Raw genomic sequence first — 18,998 nt, 5'->3', positions numbered from 1 at the left:
GTATGATTTTAACTGTATTTGTGTTTAGATTGGCTGCACTAATGCTGGAGCGGCCTAACTGAGAGGAGTGCGTTGCCATGGAGACGATGTAGCCTAGAGAGAGAAGTGGGAGGAGCTTAGAGGGGAGAGTTTGAAAAACGACAGTTAATGTTCAGTTAGGGTTTTGGAGTCGGAGTTAGCAGTACAGAGAGAGAGAGAGTGGGAAGTAGAGAAGCAGTGTTTGTGAATAGTCAGAGGTTTCTTCAGTTTAGGAAGGCTGAAGGGGAAACCTAATTAGTTTCATTAGTTAGAGAGGACTAAGAGAAGCTTGTTTAGATCACTAGTTAGAAATGAACTAGAGATCTGGGGTTTGATCACGGAAGGATCAAACAGGAAGGCTATTCACCTCAGGAAACATTGTTTAAGAAAGTGCTTCACCACAGTAAAAGTCAATTACAAGTTGTAACATCCAGAAGTGTGAACTGTATTGCAACCAAGTTACATGTAAAGTTCTCAAAGTATTTCCAAGTTTATCAACAGCCTGCAACCATACGCTTTGTTCAAAATAAACTTATTAACTTTTGTTTGAAGACAGTGTAATCTCTATATATCTGCGTCTGGGAACCAGTTCTCATCGGCATTACCTCCCGTTGGTGGCAGTTACCTGAATTACAGCTATAATTATCTACACCTTTTATAAATTAGCAAACCTTTGGAGATTTAAACAGTATTAGGTGGAATACCTTCGCAGATTGGCCAGTGTTGCTAACCACAGTAAAAGAAATCCAGTGCAGGCAGGAGAGAGTGGGATACTTTTACAAATTGGTGTCAGTGGTGTGGCAATCTATCACAAATTGGTGATATTCGGTAACATTGGAACGTTTCCCTCTTTACAAAATGTGTGTTTAGGATTATTTAGAGAGAGAATCACATAAAGAAGATGAAGAAATCTCCCAATACAGTTTTGCTGCGGCAAGAATAACAATAACAGAACCTTGGAGGTGGAAAAAGCCAAGCTTCATTTCACGTCCAGTAAGATTTCCCTTATCAGAAAATCCTTCTCCACACTCCAGGCATTTATAGGGCTGTTCTCCTGTGTGGGTTCTTCTGTGGTTTTTGAGCTGTCCTTTCTGAAAGAAACGTTTTTCACACTCCAGGCATTCATTTGGGTGTTTTGATGGCTGTTGAGGGCCTCTTTTTTGAGCGAAGCATTTTCCACATTCCAGGCATTTCTATGGCTTCCGTCCCATGTGGGTTTTTTTGTGTTTGTTGAGGGTTCCTTTTAGAGAGAAGCATTTTCCACACTCCAGGCACTGATACGGCTTCTCTCCTGTGTGGATGATTTGGTGCTGCTTTAGTTTATTTTTCCAACAGAAACTCTTCCCACACTCTAGACATTGATAGGGTTTCTCTCCTCTGTGATTCCTTTCATGTCCAATAAGACTTCTCTTCTCAGAAAAATCTTTTCCGCACTCCAGGCATTTATAAGGTTTCTCTCCTTTGTCATTCATTTCATGTCCATGAGTTCTTTCATGGATTTTAAGTTGTCGTCCCCAAAAGAAACCTTTCCCACACTCCAGGCATTTATATGACTTCCCCCTGATGTGAGTTTTCTGGTGTTCATTTCTGACTTCTTTTTGAGGGAAGCATTTTCCACACTCCAGGCATTGATAGGGTTTCTCTCCTCTGTGATTCATTTCATGTCCAATAAGATTTCTTTTATCAGAAAAACCTTTCCCACACTCCAGGCATTTAAAGGGTTTCTCTCCTCTGTGCTTCATTTCATGCACAATAAGACTTCTCTTTTCAGAGAAACCTTTTCCACACTCCAGGCATTGATAGGGTTTCTCTCCTCTGTGATTCATTTCATGCACAATAAAACTTCTCTTTTCAGAAAAATCTTTTCCACACTCCAGGCATTTATATGGCTTTTCTTCCAAGTGGGATTTTTGGTGTCTGCTTAGGCTTGCTTTAAGATGGTAACATTTCCCACACTCCAGGCATTTATATGGCTTATCCACAATTTGTGGATTTTCATAGTTTGTAAGGTGTATACTAGATCCAAAGCTCTCTTCCCATTGATGGCACTGAGGCTGTCCTTTCTCCATTAGGATGGAGATATCACCATTCAGGCATGGTTCCTCATGCAAGAAGCTACTCTCAAAGACAAGACAGTTCCTGATCTCCCTGCTTTCATCTACTGTTTCTTGGATTGTGATTTCCCTTGTATCAGCACAACACTCCTTCCTTCTATAATCTTCTCTTTCCATTTCCAGGATTCCCTCTTCCCCCTCTTTATATCCTGCTGTTTTCCACCACACTTTACACGATGCTGTTCCATTTTCACTCTCTTCTCCAGCACCACCTTGAAGAAAAAAGAAACATTAAGAAGACATGAGAAAATAGAAGCGGAATATAAGTCTATTAATTAGCAGTCCAGACCATCCTCTTATTAGTCCTCCCTTGAAAATTTCACTTTGATTCTTCATTGTTACTCTTTTTCAACATTAAATAATAATTTTAATTTTCCAATTAAACGTTCCTGTTCTAATAAACAACACCCCAGCAACAGGATTATGATCCAACATTATTCTGGGTAAAATTGTCATGCTTTTTTTTCGGAGTTATAAATTGAGAGCTCAAAAACGTATCAGTCTGGAATTACTTATTTATCATGTCAGGGGCAACCAAACAGTTGTATTACATTTTTAACAGAACAAAACAAACAGACAAAACATAAAGTTTGCAAGCTTGGTAGTTGATTAAATGTCCTTTGACCAGTATCTGGCCACTTGGAGTGCTTCTGGTGTTTCTGCAAGAAGGTCCTCCATTGTGCATGTAGCAGGGCTCAGGGTGCATTGCAGCAGGTGGTCAGTGGTTTGCTCTTCTCCACACTCGCATGTTGTGGATTCCACTTTGTGGCTCCATTTCTTAAGGTTGGCTCTGCATCTCATGGTGCCAGAGTGCAGTCTGTTCAGCGCCTTCCAAGTCGCCCAGTTTTCTGTGTGCCCAGGAGGGAGTCTCTCATTTGGTATCAACCATTGATTGAGGTTCTGGGTTTGAGCCTGCCACTTTTGGACTCTCGCTTGCTGAGGTGTTCCTATGAGTGTCCTGTAAATCTTAGAAAACTATTTCTTGATTTAAGTCATTGACGTGCTGGCTGATACCCAAAAAAGGGATGAGCCATAAGTCAGTCTGGATGAATGACTTATGTTTTCTCAAGAAGAGAGTGTTTTAGTTGTATTTCTATGTGCAGGTACATTGAAATGTGATATAATCCAGTCATTTAAAAATAGATTTGGGGATTTTCTTCCTGTTGAAATTAATTTAATTGGTTTTACCCCAGTTTTCTAATATAGTAAGATCATGTGATGTATAATGTATAATTGATTGTTTTAATTGTTTATAATTGTTTTAATTGCTGTTTATGTATGTTTTATTTTTATTGTTTGTGTAGGCATCGAATTGTGCCTTTTGTAAGCCGCCCTGTGTCCCCCCTCGGGGGTTGAGAAGGGTGGGGTAGAAATACGCGAAATAAATAAATAAATTTTGGATCCTGAACCTGTCCTATGGGATATTAGCCCTCTCTCCCAAATTGGTGTCATGGCAAAATTGATGACCACACACCCCACACTCCTCGATTCCTCCCCACCTCAACTGGAGTCCCTGTGTGGAGTTGTAGCATTTAAATCCGAGTTGGAAATTTAGTTGTATTCAGGGAATGATTGATTTCAAAAAATTCTCAACTATTGTTATGATATGACATGGAGGAAGAAGAAGAGAAAGATAGTGTGGCTAAATGGGCTTAAAATATAATTACACAAATTCAGCTAGAACAATGGAAAAATGTTTGGATGAAGAATCATGATCCTAAACTATGCAGAAGCAAGTGACATTTCCAAAACTGATTTCTACACAACAAGACTCAGAGGGATCTTTACCGAAAGAGGCGAACGTCTTAAAATTATCTCCCATGACTTCCCAGTGCAGGGTCCGTTGATCCGGATCCAGCAGGACCCACTCTTCCTCACTGAAATGTACAGACACATCCTCAAAAGTCACCTGAAAGAGGAGGATTAAGACAAAGAGATCGGCAATGCTTCTTGTACTACTAGGCATATTGCTCCCCGGTTGAGGAACTGAAAGAACCGTTCCAGCCACATGCTGTGGCCCTAGGCAATTCCAGAAGTATCTCCAGTCCATTTCTACTTCCATCTTTTACCTGATCCTGTTCCATGGAGGCCATTTCTCCTGCTTCACAAAGAGATGAGCTATGATGACTTCCCAGCATCCTTGGCTCCTCTGCTGTGAAATACCAAAGGAAGAAGAAAATTAAAAACTGACAATGAGGGAACCCAAACAATTACTCTCCAGCCAGCCTGACATCAATACCAGGAAAGATTCTGGAGAAGATCATTAAGGAGGCAGTCTGCAATCACTTAGAAAGGAATGCTGTGATCACTATTAGTCAACATGGATTTATCAAAATTAAGTTATGCCAGACTAATCTTATCTCTTTTTTCAGTAGAGTTACAAGCTTGGTAGATGCAGGGAACACCGTGGATGTAGCATATCTTGATTTCAGTAAGGCCTTCGACTTGCAAGGAGGTCTCCAATGACCTTCTTGCAAGTAAACTAGGCAATGCTACTGTTAGGTGGATCTGTAATTAGTTAAGTGATTCAGCTGGCTGAGTGTCAGCTGCATTAAAGTCACTTCGGACCAAAAGGTCATGAGTTCGAAGCCAGCCCGGGTCAGAGTGAGCTTCTGACCAATTTGTGTAGCTTGTTGTCGACCTTTGCAACCCGAAAGACAGTTGCATCTGTCAAGTAGGAAAATTAGGTGCCACCTATGTGTGGGGAGGCTAATTTAACTAATTTATGAGGCCATAAAAGACTCCAGCAAAGCATGCGGGGAATGCGGAAGTACTCCATCAGTGTCGCAGATGGATGATAAAAGTGACAGCTCCCCTGGCGGCCAGAAAAGTTACATAGCCTCAACTGTCTGTCTATATCTGTTGTGTGTCTTGGCATTGAATGTTTGCCATATATGTGTACATTGTAATCCGCCCTGAGTCCCCTGCGGGGTGAGAAGGGCAAAATATAAATACTGTAAATAAATAAATAAATAAATAAATAAATAAGTGATTGAACCCAAAGGATGCTCAACAATGGTTCCACTTCACCCTGGAAAGAAGTGATGACTGGAGTGCCATCAAGAGGGTTCGAACTTCTAACTGTGAGAGCAGTGGAACTCTCTGCCTTGGAGTGTGGTGGAAGCTCCTTCCTTGGAACCTTTTAAACAGAAGCTGGATTGCCATCTGTCAGGGATACTTTGATTGTGCTTTTCTGCATGGCAGGGGGTTGGACTAGATGGCCCATGTGGTCTTCCAATGCTATGGTTCTATGATTCTATTATGTGATGTGGCGGCAAAAAAAGCCAATGGGATTTTGGCCTGCATCAATAGGAGCATAGTGTCTAAATCTAGGGAAGTAATGCTACCCCTCTATTCTGCTTTGGTTAGACCACATCTGGAATATTGTGTCCAATTCTGGGCACCACAATTCAAGAGAGATATTGACAAGCTGGAATGTGTCCAGAGGAGAGCGACTAAAATGATAAAAGGTCTGGAGAACAAGCCCTATGAGGAGCGGCTTAAGGAGCTGGGCATGTTTAGCCTGACGAAGAGAAGGCTGAGAGGAGATATGATAGCCATGTATAAATATGTGAGAGGAGGCCACAGGGAGGAGGAGGGAGCAAGCTTGTTTTCTGCTTCCATGGAGACTAGGACGCGAAACAATGGCTTCAAACTACAAGAAAGGAGATTCCATCTGAACATGAGGAAGAACTTCCTGACTGTGAGAGCCGTTCAGCAGTGGAACTCTCTGCCCCGGAGTGTGGTGGAGGCTCCATCTTTGGAAGCTTTTAAACAGAGGCTGGATGGCCATCTGTCAGGGGTGATTTGAATGCAATATTCCTGCTTCTTGGCAGAATGGGGTTGGACTGGATGGCCCATGAGGTCTCTTCCAAGTCTTTGATTCTATGATTCTATTATAAGCATTCATTCAATGCAGCCAGTTTCAAACAATATGCATCTAGATATTCTAATGTTCTAACACTCCAGCTATTGAAAACAAGTCTTACTGGAGATGTAACCAAACACCATATATGTGGAGGAACCTTGAGAATGAGGACGGAGCACAAGGCCTCTTACCTGGTAGAGTAGCTCTTTTGTCCTCCAGCTTCATCCACCTGGAAGGGAAGCCTTGGCTGGTATCCAATGGGACCACCTGGGCCTGAAGGGCCTCTCTCCCCTGCTGCTCTTCCTGTAGGGCTTTCTCCTCTTCTTCCCGACTCAGAAGAAAGCCTTCAGCCAAGGCCACGGCCTGGGAGCTAGTCTCTGCCCCACATTCCCTCACCCAGCGCTCCATCTCCGCAGGAATGACGGCCAAGAACTTCTCCAGGATCACCAGGTCCAGCATCTCCGCTTTGGAGTGTTCCTCAGGCTTCAGCCACAGGCGGCAGAGAGAGTGGAGCCGGCTGCAAACCTCTCGGGGCCCCAAGGCCTCCCGGAAGCAGAAGCGCCGGAAGCATTGGCACTGAAGGTCTGCGCTGAAGGCCTTCTCCTCCAGGACATCCTGACCCATTCTGCCTGGGAACCCAAAACTTCTCCTGCCCCACATTTTACAGGGCTTTCTTCCTCCTTCAGTGCAGGTCTGGTTTAGCTCCATCTTCACTCTGGGCTCTATCTGGGCTGAAGAACCTCTTCCCTTCTCCATCTGAAATGTCACAAAGCAAAGGGTACGCAAGACAAAAAGGAGATGAAGTCCAGGTTAATGATCTACTACCATCAAGAGAAAATAGGTACCAAGAGAAAATACCACCAAGAAAATCCAACAAATGCTACGTTCAGCAAGGACAAGAGGGATCCTCTCACTTCTGCAGGAGTCTACCGTATACCATGCAGCTGTGGACAAGTCTACATAGGGACCACCAAACGCAGCCCGGAAAAACCTACAACAACCCAGAAAATAGGTCACCAATGCCTTAAATCAAGAAACAACTTCCGAAGATCTACAGAGATACTCACAGGAACATCTCAGCAAATGGGAGTCCAAAAGTGGCAGGTTAAAACCCGGAACCTCAAACCATGGCTGATACCAGATGAGAAACTTCCTCCTGGGCACACAGAAGACTGGGCAACTTGGAAGGTGCTTAACAGGCACTAAGAGATGCAGAGCCAACCTTAAGAAATGGGGCTACAATGTGGAGTCTGTGACATGCGAGTGCACAGAAGAGCAAACCACAGACCACTGACTACAATGCAGTCTGAGCCCATCTCACAGCAACACCAGAAGCACTCCAAATGGCCAGCTTCTGGTCAAAGGACATTTAGCATAACGCCAAGTTTTTAACTTTGTGGGTTTTTAAAATACACTAGCCGTCCCCTGCCACATGTTGCTGTGGCCTACTCTGGTGGTCATAGGGGTTCTGTGTGGGAGGTTTGGCCCAATTCTACTGTTGGTGGGGTTCAGAATGCTCTATGATTGTAGGTGAACTATAAAATCCCAGCAACTACAATTCCCAAATGTCAAGATTCTATTTTCCCTAAAATCCACCAGTGTTCACATTTGGGTATATTGGGTATTCATGTAGAGTTTGGTCCAAATCCATCACTGTTTGAGTCCATAGTGCTGCCTGGATGTAGGTGAACTACAACTCCGAAACCAAAGGACACTGCCCACCAAAGCCTTGCAGTATTTTCTGTTGGTCGTGGAAGAACTGTGCGCTAAGTTTGGTTCAATTCCATCGTTGGGGTTCATAATGCTCTTTGATTGTAGGTGAACTATAACTCCCAGCAACTACAACTCCCAAATGACAAAATCATTCTTTTTGAGTGAAGGACATACATTGGGTTGTTAGGTGTCTTGTGTCCAAATTTGTGTCAAATCATCCAGTGGTTTTTGAGTTCTGTTCATCCCACAAACAAACATTACATTTTTATTTATATAGATTATAACTGTATTCTCAATTTCCTTTTTTTTTTAAATAAATTTTTATTTGAGAAAAAATACAATTTTATATATACATTTCCCCCTCATAGAATCATAGAATCAAAGAGTTGGAAGAGACCTCATGGGCCATCCAGTCCAACCCCCTGCCAAGAAGCAGGAATATTGCATTCAAACCACCCCTGACAAATGGCCATCCAGCCTCTGCTTAAAAGCTTCCAAAGAAGGAGCCTCCACCACACTCCGGGGCAGAGAGTTCCACTGCTGAACGGCTCTCACAGTCAGGAAGTTCTTCCTAATGTTCAGATGGAATCTCCTCTCTTGTAGTTTGAAGCCATTGTTCCGCATCCTAGTCTCCAAGGAAGCAGAAAACAAGCTTGCTCCCTCCTCCCTGTGGCTTCCTCTCACATATTTATACATGGCTATCATATCCCCTCTCAGCCTTCTCTTCTTCAGGCTAAACATGCCCAGCTCCTTTAGCCGATCCTCATAGGGCTTGCTCTCCAGACCCTTGATCATTCTAGTTGCTCTCCTCTGAACACATTCCAGCTTGTCAATATCTCTCTTGAATTGGGGTGCCCAGAATTGGACACAATATTCCAGGTGTGGTCTAACCAAAGCAGAATAGAGCATGGGGAGCATTACTTCCTTAGATCTAGACACTATGCTCCTATTGATGCAGGCCAAAATCCCATTGGCTTTTTTTGCCGCCACATCACATTGTTGGCTCATGTTTAACTTGTTGTCCACGAGGACTCCAAGATCTTTTTCACACGTACTGCTCTCGAGCCAGGCATCGTCCCCCATTCTGTATCTTTGCATTTCATTTTTTCTGCCCTCTTTTGTTTACATCCACCCCTGTGCTCCCCTTCTCCAGAGCCATCTCTTCTTCTAAAGTCCCACCAAAAGTTCAATTCTTCATTTGGAGGTAAATCCCCATCTTCTTTTTCCAATACATTTTCTAGAAATGTTCTCCAAATACTTTCAAAGTCATTTTTTTTTTACATAATCTCTTCTTTACTTTTAAATTTGATGTTAGCTTTTCGTTCAGTGCCATTTTCCAGGCTTCTTTAAACTATTCATTAATTAAGCAACACAATTTAAAGCATGTCAATTAGAATAAAAGCAAATTATGATAAATACATTTGGAAATGGTATTTAACACCAAGAAGGTTAAACATAAGACAAATGGAAAATGTTGGCGAGGGTGCCAAGAAATTGGAACCTACATGCATATGTGGTGGGATTGCAAATATGGAAAAGATTTTGGGGAATTGGTTATAAGGGAAATAGGAAATATTATGGATATAAAGATTAGAAGGAATCCAGTAGAAATATTACTTTTAATTAAAAAAAAAGAGGATGGGAAAGATAAGATGGAAAAAAATAATAGACACGCTATTAACAGCAGCTAGATTGTTGTTCATTCGTTCAGTTGCTTCCGACTCTTCGTGACCTCATGGACCAGCCCACTCCAGAGCTCCCTGTCGGCCGTCACCACCCCCAGCTCCTTCAAGGTGCAGCCAGTCACTTCAATGATACCATCCATCCATCTTGCCCTTGGTTGGCCCCTCTTCCTTTTTCCTTCCAGCTAGATTATTAATTGCAAAAGGGGAAATGTATTCTCAATTTCCTTCTGATACTATATATTTATTTATTTTGTATCAAAAGCATTGCATACATTAGTATAAAACTGATAAAAATAGAAGGAGTGCAGATGGTTAAATATCTTTTGACCAAAAACAGGCAACAGCAACGGCACTGTCTGTAGCCTCCAACAATTCGGGCGACTGTTTAGTCGCCCGAATTGTTGGAGGCTACATACAATGCCGTTGCTGTTGCCTGTTTTTTGGTCAAAAGATATTGTCTGTAGCCTCCCATGATTCAGGCGACTAAAAGAAACACGTCCTAAGATCTACAGAGATACTCAGAGGAACATCTCAGCAAACTGGAGTCCAAAAGTGGCAGGTTAAAACCTGGAACCTCAATCCATGGGTTCTGGAGAACAAGCCCTATGAGGAACGGCTTAAAGAGCTGGGCATGTTTAGCCTGAAGAAGAGAAGGCTGAGAGAAGATATGATGGCCATGTATAAATATGTGAGAGGAAGTCCAAGGGAGGAGGGAGCAAGCTTGTTTTCTGCTTCCCTGGAGACTAGGACGCAATGGAGCAATGGCTTCAAACTACAAGAGAGGAGATTCCATCTGAATATTAGGAAGAACTTCCTGATTGAGAGAGCTGTTCAGCAGTGGAACTCTCTGTCCTGCCGTGTGGTGGAGGCTCCTTCTTTGGAGGCTTTTAAGCAGAGACTGTTGGGGCTGCTTTGAAGGCAATTTTCCTGCTTCTTGGCAGAATGGGGTTGGACTGGATGGCCCACCAGGTCTCTTCCAACTCTAGGATTCTATGATTCCTCCTCTGTACATGAGGCAGGGCATAGTGGACAAGCATACAGATGCAGAGTTGTCTGTTCTGCTCCACAGTCACACAAGGTGTGGGATTCTTTTAGGTCAGTGTTCCTAATGCTTCCTAATGCTGCGACCCCTTAATACAGTTCCTCATGTTGTGGTGACCCCCAACCATAACATTATTTTTGTTGCTACTTCAAAACTGTAATTTTGCTACTGTTATGAATTGTCATGTAAATATCTGATTTGTAGGATGTATGTTCATTCACTGGACCAAATTTGGCAGACATGCAAGATACACCCAAATTTGAATACTGGTGCAGTGGGGAGGGGGATTGAGTTTGTCATTTGGGAGTTGTAGTTGCTGGGATTTATAGTTCACCTACAATCAAAGAGCATTATGAACTCCACCAATGATGGAATTGAACCAAACTTGGCAAACAGAACACCCATAAACAACAAAAAATACTGGAAGGGTTTGGTTGGTAGTGGCCTTGAGTTTTGGAGTTGTAGTTCACCTATATCCAGAGAGCACTGTGGACTCAAATGATGATGGATCTGGACCAAAGTTGGCATGAATAGTCAATATTTTCAAATGTGAACACTGGTGGAGTTTGGGGAAAATAGACCTTGACATTTGGGAATTATAGTTGCTGGGATTTATAGTTCACCTACAATCAAAGAGTATTCTGAATCCCACCAATGATAGAATTTGGCCAAACTTCCCACAGAGAACCCCCACGACTAACAGAAAATACTGTGTTTTCTGATGGTCTTTGGTGACCCCTCTGACACCCCCTCGTGACCCCCTTAGGGGTCCCGACCCCCAGGTTGAGAAACGCTGTTTTAAGTAGGGTCATTTTGCCAGGTTGTCTTTCGATCTGTCCACTCCACTTCTGAGTCTTACTGCCTATTACAGGGAAAACCAGCTGATCCCTAATCCATCTAAAACACAGACATGCGCCTTTCACCTTAAGAACAGACAAGCATCCCGAGCTCTGAGGATTACCTGGGAAGGAATCCCATTGGAGCATTGCAGCGCACCCAAATACCTGGGAGTCACTCTGGACCGTGCTCTGACCTACAAGAAGCACTGCCTGAACATCAAACAAAAAGTGGGCGCTAGAAACAACATCATACGAAAGCTGACTGGCACAACCTGGGGATCACAACCAGACACAGTGAAGACATCTGCCCTTGCGCTATGCTACTCTGCTGCTGAGTATGCATGCCCAGTGTGGAACACATCTCATCACACTAAAACAGTGGATGTGGCTCTTAATGAGACATGCCGCATTATCACGGGGTGTCTGCGCCCCACACCACTGGAGAAATTACACTGCTTAGCCAGTATTGCACCACCTGACATCCGCCGGGAAGTAGCAGCCAATAGTGAAAGGACCAAGGCAGAGACATCTCCAGCTCATCCCCTGTTTGGGTATCAGCCAGCACGTCAACGACTTAAATCAAGACATAGTTTTCTTAGATGTACAGAGACACTCGCTGGAACACCTCAGCAAGCGAGAGTCCAAAAGTGGCAGGCTCAAACCCAGAACCTCAATCCATGGCTGATACCAAATGAGAGACTCCCCCCTGGGCACTCAGAAGACTGGGCAACTTGGAAGGCGCTGAACAGATTGCGCTCTGGCACCACGAGATGCAGAGCCAATCTTAAGAAATGGGGCTACAGGGTGGAATCCTCGGCATGCGAGTGCGGAGAAGAACAAACCACTGACCACCTGCTGCAATGCAACCTGAGCCCAGCCACATGCACAATGGAGGATCTTCTTGCGGCAACCCCAGAGGCACTCCAAGTGGCCAGATACTGGTCAAAGGACATTTAACCAAATACCAAATTTACAAAATCTGTGTGGTTTTTTCTTTCTTTTTCTTTCTTTTTCTTTTTAATCTCTGTGTTTGTTTTGCTCTGTTAGAATTGTAATACAATGGTTGCTGATGACACGATAAATAAAATAAATAAATACTTCTGAGTCTGTTCAGCTACAGACAATGCCGTTGCTGTTGCCTGTTTTTGGTCAAAAGATATTGTCTGTGGCCTCCAACGATTCAGGCGACTAAAATGACCAAGGGTCTGGAGAACAAGCCCTATGAGGAGCGGCTTAAAGAGCTGGGCAAGCTGCCCATTCTTGGTTTGCCCCTGATACAAGAAACCCATTTTTGTGTTGCCGCTGTATGGCTTCCCTGTAAGAAAAGCAGAGCCCTGGCAGCTTAGAGTAAATATAAAGCAACACTATGGGAATCCAGTTGCAATGCTGCTGGTGCCCCACCAGTTCCCCCTCCCAAGATGGCAGGTGTAATGGATCTATCTCACCTTAGAAAGTTGGTACGTGGCCTACCTTAAAAAGGTTGGCGTGTGAGCAGCCATTTTGTTGCTCTCAAGGAGCAGCAGCACCAGTAGAGAAGCTATTTGCATGAGAGCGACCTTGGCACCTGCTCATTTGCATCCGGCCAATCAGGTCGCTCTCATGCAAATAGCTTCTCTACTGATTGGTCAGTTAAAGTTAGTTGGTCAGGTAAAGTTACCTAGGGAAATAGCTAAGGCAGTTGACTGAAAGCAAGAAGGTAGTGACAGTTTGTTGTTCATTCCTTCAGCTGCTTCCAACTCTTCGTGACCTCATGGGCCAGTCCACACCAGAGCTCCCTGTTGGCCGTCACCACCCCCAGCTCCTTCAAGGTCAGTCCATGGATGCCATCCATCCATCTTGCCCTTGGTCGGCCCCTCTTCCTTTTGCCTTCCACTTTCCCCAGCATCATTGTCTTCTGCAAGCTTTCCTGTCTCCTCATGATGTGGCCAAAGGACTTTAACTTTGTCTCTAGTATCTTTCCCTCCAGTGAGCAGTCGGGCTTTATTTCCTGGAGGATGGACTGGTTGGATCGTCTCGCAGTCCAAGGCACTCTCAGCACTTTCCTCCAACACCACAGCTCAAAAGAGACCTTGAACCGGTGTTTAGCCACTGTATCGGACTGGATGAGAGCTAACAAATTGAAATTGAATCCAGACAAGACAGAGGTCCTACTGGTCAGTCGTAAGGCCGAACAGGGTATAGGGTTACAGCCTGTGTTAGACGGGGTGACACTCCCCTTGAAGACGCAGGTTCGCAGCTTGGGAGTGATCCTGGACTCATCGCTGAGCCTGGAACCCCAGGTCTCAGCGGTGGCCAGGAGAGCTTTCGCACAATTAAAACTTGTGCGCCAGCTGCGCCCGTACCTTGAGAAGCCAGATCTGGCCACGATGGTCCACGCTCTTGTCACATCCCGGCTGGATTACTGCAACGCACTCTACGTGGGGTTGCCTTTGAAGACTGCTCGGAAACTACAATTAGTCCAGCGAGAAGCAGCCAGATTGCTCACCGGAGCAACGTACAGGGAGCACACCACCCCCCTGTTATGTCAACTCCACTGGCTGCCGATCCAATTCCAAGCACAATTCAAAGTGCTGGTTTTGACCTACATAACCCTATACGGTTCCGGCCCAGTGTATTTGTCTTAACGGATCTCCCTCTACGTCCTACCTCGAAGCTTAAGATCTTCTGGGGAGGCCCTGCTCTCGACCCCGCCACTGTCACAAGTGAGGCTGGCGGGGACGAGGAGCAGGGCCTTCTCAGTGGTGGCCCCCCCACCTGTGGAACTCACTCCCCAGGGAGATTAGATCGTCATCTTCCCTTTTGGCATTTAGGAAAAAACTGAAACCTGGATCTGGGATCAAGCCTTTGGTCAGCTAACTGAAGGATCTGATGATAGACAAGGACAAATGGAATGGAATGGATATATGGACTCTGAACCCTGAGCATGAGACTGTTTTTATTATTTTATTATGTACTGATGTTTTTATTTAATTGTTGAATTGTTTGTATTTGTATTGCTTGTGAATTGTTTTGGGCATCTAATTGTGCCCCCACTGTAAGCCGCCCTGAGTCCCCCCCCCCCCCCGGGGTGAGAAGGGCGGGGTATAAATGAAATAAATAAATAATAAATAAATAAAAGCATCGATCTTCCTTCGCTCAGCCTTCCCTAAGGTCCAGCTCTCACATCGTAGGTGACTTTGGGGAAGACCATTGCTTTACCTATTTGGATCTTGGTTGCCAGTGTGATGTCTCTACTCTTCACTATCTTATTGAGATTGGACATGGCTCTCCTCCCAAGAAGGAAGCGTCTCCTGATTTCCTGGGTGCAGTCTGCATAGCATGCTCTCATTGCCAACTCTTTAAAAAGGGCATCAAGAAGTACCATACTTCCTATATAAGCTTGCCCCCAAATTGTTCCAAGTTCAACCCCCCTTATCTCCATGGTCTCTTGTCTCTCCAGTCCTCGTCTGGTCTCCCAGTTAGACTTTGGAGGTCTGGATGTCCTTTCTGCCTCAACTCTGCTTTGCCTGCCTCCTCTCTTCCCTGCCTGCTGTGTGTCCCTGCAGCACTTGCCTCTCTTTCCTTCTCTTTGGAGCAATGTTTCTCACCCTGGGGGTTGGGACCACTGGGGGGTTGTGAGGGGTTCCTCAGACCATATTTCTGATGGTTTGAGGAACCCCTTTGGCATAGAAGGCTGACAATCCCTCTGCCTGTCCTTCTCTTCCTTTCTGGAAACAGATGGCAAATCCTCACACCAAAACCCCTCCTCTGCTGTGATTGGCTGGCCTCTCAGCCAGGGGAGACTCCAATTGGTGATGGGGGAGCAGGCATGCTCAGCACACAGCAGCGTGGTGCGCATGTGTGGGTGAGGGAGAGTGTGCTCCCAAATGTCAAGGTCTATTTCCCTGAAACTCCACCAGTGTTCACATTTGGGCATATTGAGTATTCATGGCAAGTTTGGTCCAGATCCATCATTGTTTGAGTCCAATAGTGAAAGGACCAAGGCAGAGACATCTCCAGCTCATCCCTTGTTTGGGTATCAGCCAGCACGTCAATGACTTAAATCAAGACATAGTTTTCTAAGATCTACAGAGACAATCGCTGGAACACCCCAGCAAGCAAGAGTCCAAAAGTGGCAGGCTCAAACCCAGAACCTCAACCAATGGCTGATACCAAAGGAGAGACTCCCCTCTGGGCACACAGAAGACTGGGTGACTTGGAAAGTGCTGAACAGACGAGATGTAGAGCCAACCTTAAGAAATGGGGCTACAAAGGGGAATCCACGGCATGCGAGTGGGGAGAAGAGCAGACCACAGACCACCTGCTGCAATGTACCCTGAGCCCTGCCACATGCACAGTGGAGGACCTCCTTGCGGCAACACCAGAGGCACTCCAAGTGGCCAGATACTGGTCAGAGGACATTTAATCAACTACCAAACTCACACATTTTGTATTTTCCCTGTTTGTTTGCTTTGTTCTGTTAGAAATGTAATATAATTGACTGGTTGCCCTGACACGACAAATAAATAAATAATTGTTTGAGTCCACAGTGCTCTCTGGATGTAGGTGAACTACAACTCCCAAACTCAAGGTCAATGCCCACCAAACCCTTCCAGTGTGTTCTGTTGTTCATGGCAGTTCTGTGTGCCAAGTTTGGTTCAATCTCATCCTTGGTGGAGTTCAGAATTCTCTTTAATTGTAAGTTAACTATAAATCCAAACAATACAACTCCCAAATTACAAAATTATCCCCCCCCCCCCCCCAAGCTCAATAGTATTGAAATTGGGGTGCATCGGGTATTTGTGCCAAATTCGGTCCAGTGAATTTAAACACATCCTGCATATTGGATAGTTTACATGACGATTCATAACAGTAGCAAAATGATAGTTATGAAGTAGCAACAAAAATAATGTGATGGTTGGGGGCCACCATCACATGAGGAACTGCATTAAGGGGTCGCAGCATGAGGAAGGTGGAGAACCACTGCTTCTCCTGAGAGGGAGGAGGGAGGGGAAAGGGAGGGGGTCTCAAGGAGGAGAGCAGGGAGGGAAGGGCCAACTGCAGAGCCCACCCCATGCCTCTGGCCTTCCAGATGTCCTGAGATTCCTGGGAGTTGCAGTCCGCAGCCCTGGCCCATGTTCCCCGGTGGCGGGGCTTTGTTTCTCTCCCTCCTTCTTCTCCCCAAAGGCACCCTCCCCTCCCCTTCACCTCCAGGTCTGAGGCTTCCTAAGAAAAGCAGAGGATGATGGGGGGAAAGGAGGACTCACCGCTTGGCCCTGAGAGGGGAGAGATGGGCAAGGACCAGCTCCTGCCTCTTTGTCTCTGGCTGCCACTCTTCTCCCGAGCTTCCTTCAGCTGCTGTGGGCGGGGCCTCCCCTCCCTCCCTCCCTCCCTCTCTCTCTCTTGTTGGACCTCAGGAGAGGATCCAGCCAGGAAGTGTGTGTAATGTATGTGTGTGTGGGGTGCACGATTGCGGGGATCAGTGGGGAACAGGCTTCCTTTAAGACTGCAGGCACTCTCAACCCTCCAACATGTTTTCTTTTGGTTTGATTTAATGAGAGGCATAATAATAATGATGATGATGATGACATGATCACATCGTTTGCACCAATCCCTGAGAAATACGAGCACTTTATTGAAATCGTGAAAACCTGCTCATGGGCCTCTATACCGAGAGGCTGCAGAACCCACTACCTTCAGGGCATTACTCCTGAAACAGCTGCCTTGTTGGAAAACTATTACAGGCTCCACAACGAAGACCCATTTAGTGAGCAGACCCTTCAGGCAGCGCAGAGCATTGTGTCCTCCATCTCTGAAGCCAAGAAAGAACAGTGGATCATAGAATCAAAGAGTTGGAAGAGACCTCATGGGCCATCCAGTCCAACCCCATTCTGCCAAGAAGCAGGAATATTGCATTCAAATCACCCCTGACAGATGGCCATCCAGCCTCTGCTTAAAAGCTTCCAAAGAAGGAGCCTCCACCACACTCCGAGGCAGAGAGTTCCACTGCTGAACGGCTCCCACAGTCAGGAAGTTCTTCCTCATGTTCAGGTGGAATTTCCTCTCTTGTAGTTTGAAGCCATTGCTCCATTGCATCCTAGTCTCCAGGGAAGCAGAAAACAAGCTTGCTCCCTCCTCCTCCCTGTGGCCTCCTCTCACATATTTATACATGGCTATCATGTCTCCTCTCAGCCTTCTCTTCTTCAGGCTAAACATGCCCAGCTCCTTAAGCCACTCCTCATAAGGCTTGTTCTCCAGACCCTTGATCATTTTAGTCGCCCTCCTCTGGACACATTCCAGCTTGTCAATATCTCTCTTCAATTGTGGTGCCCAGAATTGAACACAATATTCCAGATGTGGTCTAACCAAGGCAGAATAGAGGGGTAGCATTACTTCCTTAGATCTAGACACTAGGCTCCTATTGATGCAGGCCAAAATCCCATTGGCTTTTTTTGCCGCCACATCACATTGTTGGCTCATGTTTAACTTGTTGTCCACGAGGACTCCAAGATCTTTTTCACACGCACTGCTCTCGAGCCAGGCATCGTCCCCCATTCTGTATCTTTGCATTTCATTTTTTTCTGCCAAAGTGGAGTATCTTGCATTTGTCACTGTTGAACTTCATTTTGTTAGTTTTGGCCCATCTCTCTAATCTGTCAAGATCGTTTTGAATCCTGCTCCTGTCCTCTGGAGTATTGGCTCTCCCTCCCAATTTCGTGTCGTCTGCAAACTTGATGATCCTGCCTTCTAACCCTTCATCTAAGTCATTAATCAAGATCTTGATCAGGACCGGGCCCAGGACGGAACCCTGCGGCACTCCACTTGTCACTTCTTTCCAAGATGAAGAGGAAACATTGGCGAGCACCCTCTGGGTTCGTCCACTTAACCAATTCCAGATCAACCTCACTGTAGTTTTGCCTAGCCCACATTGGACTAGTTTCCTTGCCAGAAGGTCATGGGGGACCTTGTCGAAGGCCTTACTGAAATCCAGGTACGCTACATCCACGGCATTCCCTGCATCTATTCAGCTTGTAACTTTAGCTCCAACTTTATTTTCTTTCTGTTATCTGTTTGCAGTCATAGGGCAGACTTCCTGTCCATCATAATTAAGCTTTGGTTCTGCCCCTTGTTCAGGGCTCTGCCCCTGGTTGCCTTGTTCAGGGCTCTGCGAGGTAAAGGAGCCATTTTTGGGGCGGTCTCACACAAGGAAGCTAAACTATAGGACGTAGACCAGCTCGTCCCGTAGAAAAGCTTCTTTTCTCATGGGGCATCCAGGGAAAAGGAGCATCCAGGGGAACAGACCATCTAGGGAAAAAGAAACAGAAATTCCAGGGAAAAGGTCCCAAGGCTCTGGCTGAGAGCTCTCAGCCTCTCAGCCTCACAGCAAACAGAGGGAAAACAGCCCTGAAGTTTGAAAGAATTCTCTGAGGGAGGACAGCATTACAGATCCACGGAACTCCAGCTGAAATATCTTCACGCCTCGGCTGGTAGGTCTATTCGATACCCAGACGCATTTGGAATCGGTAGTAGGACCCACACCGATGAGGCATAGATAGTAAACAGCCCGGGAGAGGTTAAAAAGGGTTTTTCCTACAGAAAAAGTTCAGTTAATCAAAGTTAGGTACCAGCCCATTGAGGACTAGACTAAGAAGGCCTTGAAGTGTTGTTTGAACCATCAAAGATTTGTTGTTTGTTCCAAGATAAAGACTTTGTTGTATCATTAAAGACTCTAAAGACCAT

General features: G+C 45.3%; 2 protein-coding genes across 2 annotated transcripts in view; both read right to left on the bottom strand.

Moving 5' to 3' along the window:
- LOC132765801 (zinc finger protein 791-like) overlaps positions 1-18,998 on the bottom strand; it is an 84,462-nt gene that overhangs the window by 11,386 nt on the left and 54,078 nt on the right. The window lies entirely within an intron of this gene.
- LOC132765307 (zinc finger protein 157-like) lies at positions 446-16,627 on the bottom strand. Its single transcript, XM_060759587.2, has 5 exons — positions 16,526-16,627; positions 6,192-6,756; positions 4,202-4,284; positions 3,921-4,041; positions 446-2,344 (listed from the first exon to the last, which is right to left on the bottom strand). The coding sequence occupies exons 2-5, from the start codon at positions 6,754-6,756 to the stop codon at positions 1,212-1,214; spliced, it is 1,902 nt and encodes a 633-aa protein (XP_060615570.2). The 5' UTR covers positions 16,526-16,627; the 3' UTR covers positions 446-1,211.

Source organism: Anolis sagrei, chromosome 2 (genome assembly GCF_037176765.1).
Source record: "Anolis sagrei isolate rAnoSag1 chromosome 2, rAnoSag1.mat, whole genome shotgun sequence".
Taxonomy (NCBI): Eukaryota; Metazoa; Chordata; class Lepidosauria; order Squamata; family Dactyloidae; genus Anolis; species Anolis sagrei.
This window is presented reverse-complemented; position numbering and strand designations above follow the sequence as displayed.

Excerpts from the sequence above, each read along its gene's own strand:
- LOC132765307 (XM_060759587.2), bottom strand. The coding sequence starts at position 6,756 with ATGGAGAAGGGAAGAGGTTCTTCAGCCCAGATAGAGCCCAGAGTGAAG. Across the intron at positions 4,285-6,191 it reads CAAAAGAGCTACTCTACCAG|CAGAGGAGCCAAGGATGCTG; the intron begins GTAAGAGGCCTT and ends GGTATTTCACAG. Across the intron at positions 2,345-3,920 it reads TAAGACGTTCGCCTCTTTCG|GTGGTGCTGGAGAAGAGAGT; the intron begins GTAAAGATCCCT and ends TTTTTCTTCAAG.